The sequence below is a fragment of the Oreochromis niloticus genome, linkage group LG17 (assembly GCF_001858045.2).
Source record: "Oreochromis niloticus isolate F11D_XX linkage group LG17, O_niloticus_UMD_NMBU, whole genome shotgun sequence".
NCBI classification, from domain to species: Eukaryota; Metazoa; Chordata; class Actinopteri; order Cichliformes; family Cichlidae; genus Oreochromis; species Oreochromis niloticus.
Window position 1 is genome coordinate 25,599,136 of NC_031981.2, and position 19,015 is coordinate 25,618,150.

At 40.6% G+C, this 19,015-nt stretch overlaps 1 protein-coding gene across 2 annotated transcripts in view; it reads left to right on the top strand.

Annotated features, from left to right (window-relative positions):
- The window catches only part of adcyap1r1b (adenylate cyclase activating polypeptide 1b (pituitary) receptor type I), a 35,110-nt gene that overhangs the window by 10,571 nt on the left and 5,524 nt on the right, over window positions 1–19,015 (top strand). For both annotated transcript variants that reach the window (XM_019346486.2, XM_005468266.4), the window contains exons 2-13: window positions 4,693–4,832; window positions 9,964–10,057; window positions 14,276–14,389; window positions 14,501–14,604; window positions 14,712–14,809; window positions 15,658–15,790; window positions 15,909–16,062; window positions 16,144–16,204; window positions 16,289–16,358; window positions 16,442–16,533; window positions 18,124–18,253; window positions 18,943–18,984. In XM_019346486.2, coding sequence (XP_019202031.1) covers window positions 4,776–4,832; window positions 9,964–10,057; window positions 14,276–14,389; window positions 14,501–14,604; window positions 14,712–14,809; window positions 15,658–15,790; window positions 15,909–16,062; window positions 16,144–16,204; window positions 16,289–16,358; window positions 16,442–16,533; window positions 18,124–18,253; window positions 18,943–18,984 — 1,149 coding nt within the window. In that variant the 5' untranslated portion in view covers window positions 4,693–4,775. The remainder of the gene's footprint in view (window positions 1–4,692; window positions 4,833–9,963; window positions 10,058–14,275; window positions 14,390–14,500; window positions 14,605–14,711; window positions 14,810–15,657; window positions 15,791–15,908; window positions 16,063–16,143; window positions 16,205–16,288; window positions 16,359–16,441; window positions 16,534–18,123; window positions 18,254–18,942; window positions 18,985–19,015) is intronic.

The following is a 19,015-nucleotide window of genomic DNA, read 5'->3' on the forward strand; positions in this document are numbered from 1 at the left end:
TTGACAGGACAGTCAGAGAAGTGAGAATATCAGACGATAGTGTTGTAGGTGCTTTCCTAAACATTCCAGTGTTATGGGAATGAAACTGAAGTCTTAGGTTTTTGTTTTGTTTTGTTTTTTGTTTTTTTTCTCTACACCTTGGTAATATATCATCAATGCTGTGATGCATGGTGTTGTGTAAAATAAATGAATTCATGGCAGATTGTGCTTTAGCACTTACCATGAAAGCTTTTCTAAGGAAGAGCATTAGAAGTGATTGAGGTGGCTTTGGCAATGAAGCAACTCCCATTCATGTTGAGTCTTGTCTGTTGTGTGTGTGTGTGTGTCCTTCTTACTTCAAACTGTAAGTGAAGGTAGTGTTTGTGTGTAGCTGGGTCTAACAGCAGGACTTACAAACCGACTGATTTTAGACTTTACTGATTCTGCTGTTTCTACTACGTTTTTTTGGTGTTTATTGTATAAGAGATAAATAGAAGCACATTAGAAAACTTAAGGTGCACTATTTACAGTGGAGCTCAAGAAGGAGCAGAAAGAGGTCCCAGGGCCACGTGGTCCACTTTAGATCCAAACTCAGCAGCTCTCTCAGCGGTTGCTCTTGACAACAGCAGAAGGAGGGGCCTGTGCTGGCAGGGCTTTGGTAAAGTAGGAATGCCAAGATGCCAAATTCTCCCTGTGGGATGATGCCCCAGGCCCAGTCCTGATACTTGGCTTTGTTCATGCAAGCCCTCTAAGCCTGCAGCGTCACGGTGCATCCGTGAGGGCTCACACATGCATACACATGGGCTCTTTACAGGGACACAACCTGACCTGCTGGTTCATGTACAGTTTGAATACTCAGTCATTTAATAGCAAGACAGTGACTTTGTAATGGTTCACAACTGATGCTGTAAGGGAAATAATATTCTTTTCTTGGTTTGCAAACTGCATTTCCCTATGAAGTCAAAACAGAATATGCTCAACATATTTATGTTCTCTCCTTCAGCACATGGTTAAGATGAAAGGATGTTTGGTGCCTTTTTCTCAAAACATTATTAACAACGTTATTTATGTTAATAATTAGTTTTCTGCCTGGGAACTGCAGATTCAAGATTTTCAAACTGTCTTTAATGAAGGCCTACCATACAGTCCACTGTAATGTCTCTTGCTTGGTCTCCAGTACTTGGAATGAAAACGTCCATCACTTAAGCTGTGCTGGCAGCCTGAGTCTCTTCTGCACAGCAGTCACAGTACAAGAGTTCTTCTCTATGATAATAAATCTGAAAATAGAACTGACTGACAAAACTGTGCTGAATATGGATGAGTGAAACCCTGACTCAGCAATTTAAATCCCACATTAAAAACATTTGACGTACTGTAGAGATAATTTTTTCAAATTAAAAAAAAAAAATATATATATATCAAAACATTTAGAGCGCTATTGCTCTTTGTGTTGCAATGCAGTGAGACTAAAGATATCATGTGGTTCAAGCAGGTTTTGTCCCTACAGCAAGATAGCTGTTCAACATTTTCAAATTGATCCTCAGTGTAAGGTAAGGAAGAAAATTTACTGAATGATACTCAATTTCTTCTAAGAGAAGAAACGGTCTGTTTGATGAATACGACTCTTCACCAACTGAGAGAATTTATCTGAGAGCTTTGTCTGAGAACACAGTGACACAGCCATGGGTCTTTTGGGCTTTTTTTCTTAACAACAATAAAGCTGTAAAAACATACCCCCTTTCTCATTTCCCACATCTTCAGTTCTCATCTTTCTGACTTACATGTTACTCTCGAGAGACATGAGTAGGGAGGAGTCCAGGCAACAGGAACTATGTGAAGCACCCTCGCCTTGCAGTCTCATTTTAAAATGCCGGTTTAATATGACATGTGGCACAACTGCAATAATAATTCATTTCCCAACCACTGCTGCTCAAATATAAGTGTTCATTACTTTAAAAAAAAATCAGAACATGGTGTAATGTTACAAGATTTACCTTTTTAATATTGCACACACACAAACTGTGATGGGCAAAAGATTTTTATCTTCATAAGTAACTAACGAGACTGCAAGACTAGGCTGACCAATCTGTGCAATGCCTGGATTGATTACAAGAAGGCCTATGACTCAGTGCCCCACACCTGGATCCTGGAATGCCTAGACCTATACAAGATCAACAGGACCCTAAGAGCCTTCATCAGGAACTCAATGGAGATGTGGCGTACAACACTAGAGGCCAATGTCAAGCCCATAGCACAAATCACCATCAAGTGCGGAATCTACCAAGGAGATGCTCTGTCCCCACTGCTGTTCTGTATATGCCTGAACCCCCTGTACGTGTACTGACTACGGAATGGAGCAGTTGTCAGCCACTTCCTGTACATGGATGACATCAAGCTGTATGCCAAGAGTGAACGAGACATTGATTCACTGATCCACACCACCAGGATATACAGCAATTATATCGGAATGTCATTCGGACTGAAGAAGTGTAGTCGGATGGTAACAAAGAGAGGGAAGGTAGTCAGAACTGAGGGAATCGAACTACCAGAAGGCAACGTTGCAGACATAGAGGACAGTTACAAGTACCTGGGGATCCCACAGGCGAATGGGAACCATGAAGAGGCTGCTAGGAAAGCTGCAACCACCAAGTACCTGCAGATGGTCAGGCAAGTCCTGAGGAGTCAGCTGAACGGTAAGAACAAGATCCGGGCTATCAACACCTAGGCCCTGCCCATGATCAGGTACCCGGCTGGGATAATAAGTTGGCCAAAGGAGGAGATAGAAGCCACTGACATCAAGACCAAGAACTTCCTGACCATGCATGGAGGGTTTCACCCCAAGTCCAGCTCCCTGAGGCTTTATGCTAAGCGGAAGGAAGGGGGCCGGGGACTGGTGAGTGTCAGCACCACAGTCCGGGATGAGACAACGAACATCCATGAATACATTAGGAAGATGGCCCCAACAGACTGCGTGCTCAGTGAATACCTCAGGCAGCAGAAACCCAAGAAAGAGGAGGAAGAGACGGCATGGATGGACAGGCCCCTGCACAGTATGTACCACCAGCAGATAGACAAGGTGGCTGATATCCAGAAATCCTATCAGTGGCTGGACAAAGCTTGACTGAAAGACAGCACAGAGGCACTAATCATGGCAGCACAGGAACAAGCTCTGAGCACAAGATCCATAGAGGCTGGGGTCTACCACACCAGGCAAGACCCCAGGCCCAGGCTGCGTAAAGATGCTCCTGAGACCATCCAGCACATAACAGCAGGGTGCAAGATGCTAGCAGGCAGGCATACATGGAACGCCATAACCAAGTGGCTGGCATAGTATACAGAAACATCTGTGCCGAGTATAACCTGGAAGTCCTGAGGTCAAAATGGGAGACGCCTCCAAGGGTGGTGGAGATTGACCGAGCTAAGATCCTGTGGAACTTTCAGATACAGACGGACAAAATGGTGGTGGCTAACCAACCGGACACAGTGGTGGTAGACAAACAGAAGAAGACGGCTGTAGCGATAGATCTAGTGGTTCCAAATGACAGCAACATCAGGAAGAAAGAACACGAGAAACTTGAGAAATACCAAGGGCTCAGAGAAGAGCTGGAGAAGATGTGGAGGGTGAAGGTAACAGTGGTCCCAGTGGTAACCGGTCACTCCCAAGCTAGGCGAGTGGCTCCAGCAGATCCCAGGAACAACATCGGAGATCTCTGTCCAGAAGAGTGCAGTCCTAGAAACAGCAAAGATACTGCACAGGACCCTCAAGCTCCCAGGGTTCTGGTAGAGGACCCGAGCTTGAAGGATTGACCGCCCGCAGGGGTGAGAGGGGAATTTTTTTGTTTTGTTTTGTTTTACTAAATTTGTAAGAATCTCAATTTGTGTGTAGAACTTTGAGATGAAAAATTATTTTAATCCATTTTGAAATAAGGCTCAGGTTACATGACAAAATGTTGCAGAAGTGAAGTACTGTGAATACTTTCTGGATTCACTGTAATCCTGCATACATGCATTATCTGACAAGCCTTCCTCAGTTCAAATTATCATTCAATTCAGGGATCAATTCATCAGAGGATAGAGGATATGAGGAGGCACAAATTAGAGAAATGGGGAACGCCTTACTATCACTTGTATTGTTTCCTTTCAACAAAAAAAATCACAGCTATAAACTCTATATTTCCTTTATTCTTCGCATACACATTAGAAATGTGCAGTGAAGTGAAATCACTTTAGTTCATTGACTCAGAGTGCATTGTGCACAATCAATACTGCCTTTGTAAAACATAATGAGCCTTAACACTAAAACAAGTCCAAATGTCTAGGATTTATTTTAAAGTATAAACCTAAACCCTTGAGTCCTGCATTGAGGGGATCCTGTGGGTCTATCACATTGTGTGGGGTATTTTGCTGGCATGAATTAGGTCCATTTGACAGTTTTTTTTCTGTTCTTATGCTAATTCTCTCTACCAGTGGACAGTGCCTCGAGGCATGAGGTCAGTGGCTTTTTTCATGTCGGTGAAAATGATGTCTTAGGGTGTGGTCTTTACAGTCACCAGATCTCAGTTTTATTCAGAGGTGTTAGAAAGGTCTTTCTACCACTCATCAAAGCAATGTTCTATTGAAAGCAGTCATTAAACTATGCTGTCTGTCTATAAATACTAATGAGATGTAATGTAGACATGCTGTTTCATACTTTTCCACACTTGTGATTTTCAGATCCCAAGGTGAGGTGACATCCCATCACGTTTAGTGCTGCAAGAGGAGCTTTTTGTGTAGAGGAAACTCCTAAGAAGTAAAAAATGTCTGGTGCAAAGATCAATTCACTGACCCTCACCCTGCTCTTCCTTATGCCCTCGGTAAGTGTTCTTTCTTTACTCATGTCTTATAAATGGTTTTATGAAAATGTGTGCAGCAAGGCTAACTGCTCATGTCAAAGTGCTTCTGAAACATTAATATGCAGACACTGCTGAAGTGAATCTCCACCTGTTGCAAACAGAGATTGATTTTCACACACTTGTACACTAATTTACTTAGTTAGAATAACCATATGGAGTATCTGCATCAATAATTCATTGATCAGCATGTGACAGGAATAATGGATAACGATGCATCCTCATAATTTATTCATGGATTGTTCAGCATTATTCCAGCCTGTTAACTGCATGAAGAAAGAATGGCCTCTCTTGTCTTCTGCTGCAGTTACAGCAGATGTATCATCACCTGGGCTGAGGTGACAGAGAAACTGACAGACTGGCTTTTTTTTTTTTTAGCAGAAAGTAACAATTAAGGATGAAATGGGAGGAATAAAGAGTAGTGGAAGGCAAGGGATGCAGAAGAGAGTAGTTAGTATTTACAAATCGTCACTATGTATGTAATCACTCATACACGCATACACAGAAATTTGCTCAACTTTGTAAACATAAACCAGTGTTATGGCTCTCTAGCCAGATATGCCAACTTTATTTATGGTCCCCTTTCCTTTAATTCTAAATCATACATTTGCAAGCTACAGTGACCGTTGTTTTATGACTTGATTGTTTTTTGCTAGATGTGTATGTTTGTAATGATAGCTACAGCTAAGCTCAGTTTAATATCAGTCTGGTTCAAATATTTTTATTAAGAAACATGTACAATGCAACTGAAAACTTTTAGATTGAATATAGTGCTTCAGTTTTACAAGTCAGTGAGTGAACGATGCTGCATATACCCACACAAACCAGCGCTAACCAAAGACAAGGAAATTTATATAGCGTCTTGTTCTGTATAACAGAACAAGACAGAGCAATGGTTGCCAAGTCTGTTCAAAACCCTCCATCTGGCACTAAGGACATATGGAATACACATACAGGATTTAAAGGTTGACATGTTCTTTTTCCGCCAGAGAAGAATACAGATAGCGCCTAGCATTAACACAATACAAATCCATTCCCAACTCCCAATTCATTCACAGTCCTTTCTGAGACAATTCATGTTTACTTGTCTCAGTTCTTAATGCATCATTAATAAATTATTATCATTATCAATATCATTAATAATATTACATGCTTTTTCCAAATGCAGTCTCTCAAACACAGGTTTAAATTATAAGGTGCTCTTGTTTCATAATTATTAAGATGAGTCTTTAGAACGTGTCTGACCTTCAAAGAAATCTCTCAAATATCAAAAAGTTGCAATCCGGTCTAAAATGAAAATAAATACAGAATAAAATGAATTTGCAAAACTTATAAAGGCATATTTTATTCACAATAGCACACAGAAAATGTAAGGAAGGTATTTAGGCTTATTTAATAAATAAATAATATTTAATAATTATTTAATAAAGAATAACACTTTCTTTGGTTAATTTATAAGAAATAAAATAAGTAATATGTAAAATAGGGATTTAAAACAAATCCCTATTTATCTCTTTTATTTTTCAATTATTTAGTTTTTTGATGGGAAAAACCTGTAAACTAGTTCAACTTCATTCTGAGCTTTTGTAAAATTCACATTATATTACACTGAAATAAGAATAAAAAACCATGATCAAGTGTAGTCAGACAAGCAACCTATTAGTATTTGATACTGATCTGATGCAGTGTGACCAAGGGCAGACAGGTATGATATAACCACAGGAGGTTACAGAGCAGACATAAACAGAGGAAGCCAAATACACTGTATTTCTTTGCCTCTCAGGCCACTTATCATTTTAATACCTCTGCTTCCTATGAATTAGACTCATATGCACTTAGAGAGCAGTCCCAAAGTCTAAAATCTAAAGCAGTTAAAAGCAGAATGTGGAACTCGGAAGGATGGATGTTTTTCTACACCTTAGAGTTTAATAAAATTCACAGCCCACATTTCAATCACATCCCTACTGCAAGCCAATGAAGTAAGTAAAGTAAATAAAGTAAAATTTTATTTATATAGCATATTTCTAGATAAAAGATCACAAAGTGCTTCACAAGGTATAAAACAAAAACAGTCAAAAGTTAACAAAATGCAATTCTAAAAAGATGTGTTTTTAGCTGTTTTTTAAATGTAATCACTGAGTCTGCAGATCTTAAGTTCTGAGGAAGAGAGTTCCACAGTCTGGCGGCCACAGTGGCAAAAGTTCTATCACCCTTGGTTTTCAGCCTTGTATGCTGAATAACAAGTAGGCCCTGATCACAAGACCTCGGGGACCTACTAGGGACATAGGGCTGTAAAAGTTCAATGATGTAGGCTGGTGCTTGTCCTTGAAGAGCTTTAAATGTCAGAACCAGTATCTTAAAATGGACTATAATATATAAGCAATGGTGTATAAGCAATGGTGTTACATGAGAGTATTTAGATCTTTTTGTCAGAAGCCTTGCTGCAGCATTTTGGACAATCTGCAGACGCTCCAGGGAGTTTTTGTTTAGACACGTAAACAGTGAATTACAGTAGTCCAGTCGTGATGAAATGAATGCATGAATAACAATCTCCAGTTCAGTATGAGATACTATATGGCTCAGTTTAGAAATGTTTCTTAAATGATAGAAGCAGGACCGAACCAGAGATATGACGTGGACATCCAGGGTAAGAGCAGAATCAAAGGTTACCCCTAGGTTCCTGATAGACGATTTCACAAAAGTTGAAAGAGGACCAAGAGCATTCATTATGTTAGGTACATGTCTGTCTGGAGCACATACAAGGACTTCAGTCTTTTCTTCATTAAGTTGGAGGAAGTTGTCAGCCATCCAACCTTTGATGGTTTCTAAGCACACATTTAGAATCTGCAGCTTAGAAACATCTTCAGGTTTAAAAGACATATATAGCTGGATGTTGTCTGCGTAGCAGTGGTAGCGAATGTCCTCAAAGGGGCTCAAAATATGCTGGAGAGGAAGTAGATATATTAAAAACAATAAGGGCCCCAACACAGAACCTTGTGGCACACCATAGGACAGGGACGTGGAAGATGACCTGTACTTAGAGACCGCCACAGAAAAGTATCGTTCATAGAGATACGAGGAGAACCACTCTAAGGCAGACCCACATACACCAACCCAGTATTTCAGCCTTTCAAGCAAAATGTAATGGTCAACAGTGTCAAAGGCTGACGTGAGGTCCAACATTAGGAGTACAGAACACTTTCCTGCATCGTTTTGCGTCAGAATGTCACTGGAAACTCTAAGAAGGGCTGTTTCAGTAGAATGAGCTCTACGAAAGCCAGACTGAAATTTGTCAAAGATATTATGTTTGTCTAAAACTGCTGTAAGCTGCTTCGCCACAACCTTCTCTAATATCTTAGCAATTAACGGAATTTTTGAGATTGGTCTGTAATTGCTGGTGAGAGATGGCTCCAGCATAGGCTTCAGCATAGGCTTCATGAAGTCAGTTTAATGTCTACGTGAACGAAAATAAAAACATTATATTTTAGTTAAATGCTAAATCTAAAACACAGAGAATCAACAATTGTTATCCAATTGTGTGATTTATCAATGCACAAAGGTTTGCTATATTTAGCAACAGCTGAAATGTATCTGTAGCCAAAGTGCCCAATACAGGTGTTTCCACTTGTTTTGCTAGAATAGATCCCTTCTATTGATTAATGGATGTAATTTTCAGCAACTTTAACCTGAGTAGAGGTTTAATCAGACACTAATTGAAACACGAGTGGATGTTCTTGACATTTTAACCAAGTGGTTTCAATTTCCTTTACTTGAAATGTACTTTAGTTTGCAAATCTATCTATATAGTAAATGATTTTTGACCGAATCTATAAATCACCAAGCCTGATTATCCAAATTACTGGGATAATTATATTTAGTGGCTCATTAGTCCATTGTACATCATCTCATAATTACAAGATAAGGTCTGAAAATTTTGTGAGTGTACATGCAGTGCACTACTAGTACTTACATCATCAAAAATTAAAGCATATGCTTAAGTTCAATTAGGGAGATCTTTAATCACTCATCTGCCTTCTTTCCCTGCTTTTCTGTTTACATGTCTACTGCTTTCCCACACTGTAAATCTCAATACTGACGTCATTACTCTAGTCCAGTCATCTTCTTGCAGGCCTTCTTCGAGTCTGTCAGTCTCCACTTTACATGGTTTAAATTTGTGCTCTACGTCATTCTCCCTTTCAGGCTGTTATCTGTGCAACCCACCTCCTTCCCAACTCCACCTCACAAACACCTCAGTCAGAGCTCCATCCAAGTCTCAGTCTTCATCTTCACCACCACCAATCTCTAGACTCCACAGAGTACTGTCCTAAATCCTATCACTGCTGGGATACTTCCATGATGGGTCATCGGAGTCTAATACATTCATTTCTCTATCTCAATAAATCATCTTGGGTTCTTCCAAGTGATCTCTCCTTGGAAGAACCCAAGCCGCACTCAGTGTATGCCAGATGTTTGAAGCTTATCCATGTTATTCAGCAGATTAATATTCCTCATGAAGCTAACACGTGAAGTCTCCTGGACTGATGCCAGCACAGAGACATGTTCCTATCAGACACCCACCTTCATCATCACCATGGTGATCCTCACCATAGGGGCTGTAAATGATGTGCCCCTGGTCATAACCTCCATGTCTGCAGTCGTAGCCATGCAGTCATCCGTGTCTGGATGTCGTTGTGATGTCTGTCTTTAGTGGTTTTTGAGCTATTGGAGAGCACAATTATAAATTTCACGTCTGTGGTTCAGAACAGATGGGACTAAAGCTTGGCAATGTGTGGTGTGAAAAAGGCTCATCTTTCCTGACTTGTTTTCATGAGATTAATGTCGTCCTGTGGGTCAGAATGAAGAGAGAGCCAGCAGCTCTGAAATGATTAGTTTAATTGGTTGGGTTTTCAGACAGATCCCAGGACTTAGACCTCTCCCACAGTGGAGTGAAACACATGAGTGGCTAATGAAGCAACCAAGCATTTTACCTTTGAATCCTTTCTCTGTGCTTGACTCTCCCTCTCTCTCTTACTCACACACACACTCTCTCTCTCTGTGTGTGTGTGTCCCCGTGTGGCTGTGTATTGTCTTCTAGATTTCAAGCCAACAGGTTGATAACTGTGTGATCAAGAGGGAGCAGGAGAAATGCATGGAAATGATGACCCTGGAATACAACAATCCAGAATTTGGTGAGTCTTTGTTGCCTTCATGATAATTTTTTTTTATTAGCTATGCAGAAATTAAAACACAAGCATCTTTGGGTTCTTCATGCTAATGAGCTTGCGATAATTCCACAAACTGTAGATGACTCACCTGATCCTTGGGAAATGTTTTTTTTTTAAAGAACTTCACAGTTCATAGCCTCTGTGCTTGATTTGAAGCATCAGATAACTAAAGCTGGGCTGACAGAGAAATTAGGCCACAGGAAGACTGTATTTTTGGAGCAAGGGAGGGGCACGTGCTTTAGTTGTTAGTTTCTTGTGATGATGCTTCTGAAAATGAAAGTTGATCAGTGAGTGACAGCTGTCTCCCTGGCTGATTAGATGATGAATGAGGGGAATATTAAAACGATGGGCATGTTGTGCCAGTTCTCCTTCGTGACCTTACTTTCTGACTAGACTCGCACAGTCAGAAACTAACAGTGAACTGTTCCATATTCAACAACCCTCTGTCATATATAAGCATATATAAGCAGCAGCCTTGCCTTTTATTTTGTCTCCTCAGATCATTAATGAAAAACGTTTGTTATGTCTTGTTAAAAACTTTGAAATGTTTTGTGGTGCTAGAGTTTAGATAATCTTGCAGAGTAAACTAACATAGCTACCTAAATACTTCCCAACTATTGTGCAACCGTTGTGGGAGTCTAGCAGTTATTTTCAGTGTTTGCATATATAGATTCTCTGTCATATTACAAAGATTTCAGCAGTGGTTGAATTTGAGAAAAAAAACATTCACTTTTTCGGAAAAATTCACTGTCAAATACGAAGAGTAGGTTTAACAGACACACATATATAACCATATCATTAACGTATGTGTGCAGCTATTTTTTTACAACTGCAGTTTTATTAATATCTGAAAGGAAAGCTCACTGGTTAAAGCAGTGCTTAGACTACATTGTTAGAGCCTGATTCACCTCCCATTTCCTAATGGTCTGTGCTGTCTGCTGCTAGTCTGCAGAACATATTGTTAAAGCTAGAGTAGGCAAGATGTTTTTGAAATTCGTGGACTATTAACCTACTGCCTTTTAGCAAATGTTAACTCAACTAATCTTTGGGTAGATTTAGGTCATATCAATTTTTTTCAAACCTTGATACAATACATTCATGATGTTTCATTTCATTAGCTGCATGTGATGGCACTAGATGGCACTAGAAATCATAGAAATAATTCAGTATTTCAAGTATTTCTTTGATTAAAATAACAGTTTAGTTTGGAACGTGTTACACCCAGCACTCGCCTCTTGAAGAAGAAACCTCTGGCAAAACAGGCCTAAGGGAGGGGCAGCACAGAAGCAAATGACTCGGGCAATTGAAACACACACAGAAATGGCAATTGCACTGAACTGAGATGAGCTAGAAGTTGATGTCATCATGAAATTGCTAATAACTGAAAGTCATTTGAAAGCTCTTTAGCTGCGTTATCGTCACCAAACAAAATCGCATTAAGTCAGGACTGGACTTTGTATCAGAACAAGATGCTTTAAAAGACAAAACCAAACTATATAACCAGTACTACAGAACTTCAGACCAGTGCTAATATTAAAACTTTAATGATAGTATAAGCATGGAATACAGAGCCCATTGTACTATTTGTAAAAACCAGTCACAACTATCACTAACAACAATGTCCTGAAAACAGAATTTAAACCTGATGTACCACTTTACATGCTTTTTTGCAGGAATCTCTCCATTTCTAACTCAAGGTCTGCTTTAAGTGAGCTTTAGACATTTAAACTGCAACACTAAATTATTTGCAGTGAAAAAAGGAGAGCATCAGGAGCAGAAGTTGAATGGCTGAGTTCTGCACTGATTGATTATAATTCAAGCCAGGGTGTTGTTGTGCAGTTACTCTGTTTAAAGAACTCACCCCCGTTCTGTTAACAGTCAGGGCTGGGGGGCTGGGAGGAGGTGCTGGCCGTCGGATTGGGGTCTGGGATGCGGGGCCTCCCCGCTACTGCAGATAAGGAGGCGGTCTGCTTTCCTCCACCCCAGAGAGAAGGGTTACATCTCCTGGGTCTGGGTACGGTTTGCCCCTCTGGGGGCAGGGGTACCCGGACCTTTGGGGAGTGTGAATGTGTGTACAGTGTCTATTTCTGTTAGTCTCCACATCGGGTGGGTGCCGAGTATTTGTTTGTGTATATGGGGGTGGGAATGCACGTTTGTGTCTGTGTGTGCCTGTTCGTCTGTGTCTATATGTCAGCTTGGGTCTTAGACTCCACCTCTCTGGGAACATCTCAGGCTCTCCGAGGTATGGAGACCTATCTCCCTTCACCACACTCCCTGCCGGTGGCTGATACCCTCAGACGTTGGTGTGTTGGTGCTTCTTGGTGTCTGGGGATGGGCGCTCATGTATGTACCGACTCACTCCTGGTGGCCTACTGGCGGGGCCTGGCGCCTGTGGCCCGGCTGGGCCCCTTCCGGGGGGTGGGGTGCCCTCAGGCCTCTGGCCTCTGGGCCTGAGGCCTGGTCCTCTCTGGCACAGCTGGCTGCCGGCAGAGCCCGCGGGCACATCACTGCAACCCTCTGCTCCGTGGCTGCTGGGTGACCTCTCGTTTGGGGCTCTCCTCAGCTCTTCCCAGGAGGGTGGCACGGTTGCCCCCCTGGTGGTCCTCCTTGGGTCCTCGTATTCTGGGGCCTCTGGATGTCTGGGGCCTGGATCTCCTCCATACCTGCTTCATGCCCTGGGGGACGGGGCTATGGCTCCCCACACTCCCTAGCAGATCGTTACATGGAGAAACCTTTTGAATACAAGCGTGCTGATCCACACAGGTGTGCACACAGGTGTACACACGGGTGTTCACAGACACAAACTACACCTTTCTTGGCTGCTACCTCAAAGCACATTGTGCGCTGTCGATCTTGCGTACTGCACAATAACATGTAATATTTAGTATCTACTGTTATCTACTGTTAGCTAGTTTATTGTGTTGGTGTTGTATTTATTATGTTGCTCTTTCTTGTTTGTTTTCTCTTCTGTTTTTTCTTATCTCCATACAGGTGATCCAGGTGTTTTTTTTTCCTTTTCTTTTCTTTTTTTTTCTTCCCCCCTTTCTCACCATCTCTTCTCCCCTCTATTTTTCTTTCTCTCCTTCTCTTTCTTTCATTTTTTCTCCCTGTCCTATCCCCAGTCATGTCTGTCCTGTCTGTAACAGCTGAAAATCAAATCAAATAAATACATAATTATAATAAAGGTCAATCAAATGGACCAATATGGCAAGGCCATGGTGATCCAATTGGTAAAGTAAAGCTGCTTGGCATCTTTCTTGGCCTTCAGACAACAGTTCTGATGGCTAAAGATCCAAACGGGACAGGCAAAAAAAAAAAAAAAAGAACCGTTCTTTATGTTGGTTCACTGCCAACATAAAGAACGGTTCAGTAGAACACATGGGGACTAATTACTTAACATTTACTCACTGAGTTTCATAAGTTTGTGAATACCTTTTTCAAAAAGCACATTTTGTGGGGTTTAAATCGAGAGTTTAATTGAAATAGGTCTGTTTTTGTAGAACTTCCCTAATTGCAATGGGACAAATCGTGGAACAGTATATATTTGAAAGCCCCCTGCTGGACAAATATGGCGGCACAATCCCAGAATAAATCTAAAAGGTGGCTTATCACTATCATATTTTATGACACAGAAGAAAAAAATATGTTTTTGACCAGGAACAAATTATTTGGTAGCTTATCAACACAGCTAACTGCTATCTTTTTAGTGTTTTTCGTTGGAATGTTTGACATAAAACACACCACATCATTAAATTAGGGCATGCCACACTGATGTAACCACACACGAAATATTAGTTATATTTAAAGCTAAAATATCCAGTTGTTTTCCAGTTATCTTTTAAAACTGTGTCTAATCTCTGAGTGACGTGTAAATACACTCAAACAGAATAACAAATTAAAAGGTTCGAAGTCTATGAGACTTGCTCCTTGATTTCTGCTGCAAACCGATCCCTGTATAAAAGTGTCATACAAAAAGATGCAACAGCAAAGACTATTTTTTACTACTATACTACTATCATGTAGTAGTCCGATAATTGATTTATTTAGTCCAAAGACCAGTTAGATGGAAGCAAAGAAAAAGTACCTGGTCAAAATGTAATTTGATATGGTAGCAGTGATATGAAATGAACATATGGCTTTTTGGACTTGAGCACTGAGCTTTTCTCCCCGTTGTGTCCCCAGACTGCCCGTGGTTTTGGGACAATCTGACGTGTTGGCAGCCTGCCAGGCTCGGGGAGGTGGTTGAGGTCAACTGTCCTGAACTCTTCTCTCAGTTTATGAGTGAAGAAGACTACGGTCAATTTCTATACATTTATCTTTATATTTCAGACTGCTCTACTGCTGTGGAATTACATTGGTGTGTTTGGCTTGTTTACTGTAAGTAAGTAAAGGGCTCTGTGTCTGCAGAATTGGGAAAGGTTAGCCGCAATTGCACTCCGTTTGGTTGGTCGGAGCCCTTTCCCCACTATCTCGATGCCTGCCTGTACGAGGAAGGAAACAGCACCCACCCTGTGAGTTAAACAGCACCTCAGCATCTGCAACTGTGTCTAATGCACAGTTGTATTTGACATTTTCTATATGTGGCACTCTTTATTATGTGTCTCTATCACCATTGTAGGACATGTATTACGTGTCAGTGAAAGCTCTGTACACTGTGGGCTACAGCACCTCTCTGGTCTCTCTAACCACAGCCATGGTCATCCTGTGCAGGTTCAGGTGAGAAATACTGTACGTCTTATAGGAGATAAGACTGACTTTAAACCAGATCAAATGCATCTGCAACAAGATTAAAACCACTGACAGGTGAAGTAAAGAGCACTAAGGATCTTTGTAATGCAATATTTTTGTGCCATTTATGAGTGAGCCTGTGAACGCTCATTTTCTAAAGTTGGTGTGTTGGAAGCAGTACAAATTATTAGTGTGAGGATCTGACAGACTTGACTGTATATAAACGATACACATAGTCATAGCTTTTCCATCACTTTTTTGACTCAAATGAGAGACGCTGACACTAACAAGCTTGGTCAGTAAACGGCATACATAAACTGCACAGGTTAAACACGCAGATACCTGCTAATAAGTCTTTATTACCACACCACAATAAACACTAAAATTTCACTCACCAAAACTGAAGCACAAACTATTTGGGTAGTCTGTTCTGCTTAGCAGTCCATATTACTTATCAGATAAAGCCATTAAAATATTCCCAAATATAGCAGAGAGGTCCAGTTCAGTGATTCACTGTCAAAATAGCCACGCCCCTAACTTCAGATTTAGAAAAAGCCAAATAGGTCATATTACTGATATTACACTTTGGACATTTTGCTATGAAAGTCTCTGGGGACACACACTTTTGGAGCCAGCCTCAAGTGCTATATACACTAATTAATCTGTTAGAAGCAGTGGTACTTACGCTTCTAACACTGGTATCCTGTCTATGTGTCAACAGTGAGTCACAGTGTTTTGCAAAGCAGCACTTGTGTGTGTTTATCAGGGCAAAGAAAATATTAGTTACAAAGGAATAAATTGTTATCCTGCGTGTTCACATTTATTCCTTCACACAGGAAGCTGCACTGTACCAGGAACTTCATCCACATGAACCTCTTTGTGTCATTCATCTTAAGAGCTATTTCTGTCTTCATCAAAGACGGTGTGCTGTATGCAAAAGAGGACAGCGAGCACTGCTTCATACACACCGTGAGTAAAACAAGCTGCACATGTGCCAATAAAGCAGGCTGTACTCATGCTGGTGATGGTTTGTGGCACCTTTGCTGACACTCTCTTGCACGTTGCTTTTATCTGTCTTCTCTTGAAGCTGGAGTGTCGAGCGGTGATGATATTCTTCCACTACTGTGTTCTTTCTAACTACTTCTGGCTCTTCATCGAGGGTCTGTATCTCTTCACGTTACTAGTGGAGACCTTCTTCCCTGAGAAAAGATACTTCTACTGGTACATCATAATAGGCTGGGGTGAGATGTCTAACATGCCGTGCTATCACTATATTCATATTTCCAAATGTCATGTTGTTTACTTGGTGATGTTGGTTTCAGGGACCCCGACGGTGTGTGTGACCATCTGGGCAGTGCTGAGGCTGCACTTTGATGATATAGGGTGGGTTACGAACAACACTAAGTAGTGTCTTATGTTTTTGTTGTATACGTGCCGAACATCTCATTTTATCGTCTGCGCTATTAGCTGCTGGGACATGAATGACCATGCTGCCATCTGGTGGGTGATAAAAGGACCCGTGCTGGCTTCAATTATGGTGAGAAGCCAGGAAGCAAAAACACAGTCTTTCTTTTGTCAAGTATATTTGTATTACTTTTATACAACTGGTTTATTCTACAGGTCAACTTTGTGCTATTCATTGGCATCATCGTTATCCTGGTTCAGAAGTTACAATCCCCAGATATTGGTGGAAATGAATCCAGTATTTACCTGTAAGTACTTGACATTAACATAAGGTTTCTTATTAGATCAGTTAAGATGTAAATGCATTTTGCTTTTAATGTGTTTAATGTCCCTTTTGTGTATTTAATATCATTTTATACCATTTTGTGATCAGTGCTAAAACATAACAAGTGTTTCATTGTGTAATTAATTAAGGAGAGCGTTTCCCCCTGTTTCTAAGTTCTGGAATTGTCATGCAGTTTGCTTGTAATATTACGTTTGACTTCTAACCTGATGATTATTGCAATTATTTTATATTTGGACTTTGATTCTTTTGGATGTGTGATGCAGTTGTCTTTGTTTGATGGACCAGAATATTGTTATGGTTTAGCTATTTAACAGGTCGCCATGACCCGTGTGGTGTTTAATGACTGACAAAAGAAATTGAGTTCTTTGGCTCTTCAAACTGCACTGTTAAAAAAAAAAAATCCTAAAAAAAACAGTAATATTCCGGCAGCTGGGGCGCCAAAATAATACCAGAAAATAACTTTCTCATAAAAATATTTTCAGTAATGACAATACAGTTTGTTGCCCTAATTTTACATGGGATTTTGCCTTTTTCAAGTGCTTTTAAACATTAAATTAGGAACATGTTAATGTGATTAAACAATGAAATTACCTATAAACAAGGTCAATGAATGCGGCAATATGAATAATAATACTTAAATGTACAGAAATATACAGTTAACAGTTGGTTTAAATAATAATAATAATAATGATAATAATAGATTGCATTTATATAGCGCTTTTCGAGACCCTCAAAGCACTTTACAATTCCACTATTCATTCACTCTCACATTCACACACTGGTGGAGGCAAACCACAGTTGTAGCCACAGCTGCCCTGGGGCAGACTGACAGAAGCGAGGCTGCCATATCGCACCATCGGCCCCTCTGGCCATCACCAGTAGGCGGTAGGTGAAGTGTCTTGCCCACGGACACAACGACCGAGAGTGTCCGAGCCGGGGCTCAAACCGGGATGCTGCCCGTAAGTCATTAGAATTTGAAGTACTTGGAGACAAATTCAGTATTTCTGCATCTTAAAACTTAATATATATGGATGACTATTTAGTCCAGCTGTCCATCTATACATTTTGGGGGCGCTGGAGCTTTGGACAGTCTATCACAGGGCAATCACCATTCACACTCACATTCATACCTACAGTCAATTTAGAATCAGCAGTTAATGTAACATGCATGTGTTTGCACTGTGGGAGGAAACTGGAGCCCTGTGGCAGCTTGGGTTAAGCTCCATGATTCCTGGAACCCTATTATTTATTCTCCAAGTTAAAGTTCTGATTTGGCAGCTTTTCCAGAGCTCACTCTGATCTGACTGTGGGGGAAAGTGTTTAGTTATAGATATAGAAGTTACAGATATGTTAGTGACTGAGTATAAAACCTTGAAATGATTAGAAATGACTGAATAGAATGAGGCATATTTATCCTCATGCATGTATGCCCTACTGTAAATTTAATCTTCTGTGTATGTACTGACTGCAGTGAGGACTGACACATTGGTAGAACAGCTCTCTCATTATGATGGTGATGATGATGAGTGTGTTTCATGCGTTTGCTTTACAGGAGGTTGGCACGCTCCACTCTGCTGCTGATTCCTCTGTTCGGGATCCACTACACTGTGTTCGCCTTCTCTCCTGAGAACGTCAGCAAGAGGGAACGTCTGGTATTTGAGCTCGGGCTCGGATCCTTCCAGGTAACCATTTCCCCTGCATAGCCTAATGTAGGCAAGGATAATTTCTGTGTGAACTGTTTTCAGAATAAAACTTTCAGTCTATATTATGGCAGTGCATCTGTTTCTTTCTACTCTTTGATCTGTTTTTATAGATGTTGTTGTCTATGATCTGTATTTATAGGGAGACAATATCCTTAATATTAGCGCAGAACCTCTGCCCACCTCCTGTTCAAACTTTTTCTTTATGGGTGGCAGCCAGTCAGAATAAATTTGACTTAAGGAGAGTGAGAAGGAAGCTAAAACAACTTGTTTCACACAGAGGGTGAACTGAGGGGATGCTTCAAGGCCCAGTAAGATTAATAATTTGAAGTCTTAAGTTACAAAATTCTAATCTATTAGTGTCTAAGAATTAAAATCTGTATTTTAATGTATTTTAATGAGCAAAGTCGGACTAAACATTTTTTATTTTTATTTTCAAATCCAAAGTCAAAATTTAGAACATAATTTTTGCTAGCAACATTTATATACCTCCACTAGAAGGCAGCATCTTGCAGCGTGACTTAATCACCCTGCATATTCAGCCATCCATCCTGAGCTGAAACTGCCACATTCATGGTTACAGTCAAGCAGAATGATCCTTGACTGCATCGTGTTTACTTTAGATGAGTTAGTCTCTTTGTCTCATGGTCTGACCTTCTGTGTTTCTTCAGGGCTTCGTGGTAGCCGTCCTCTACTGCTTCCTGAATGGAGAGGTAAATCTTCTTTATAGCAAGCTATCACCAC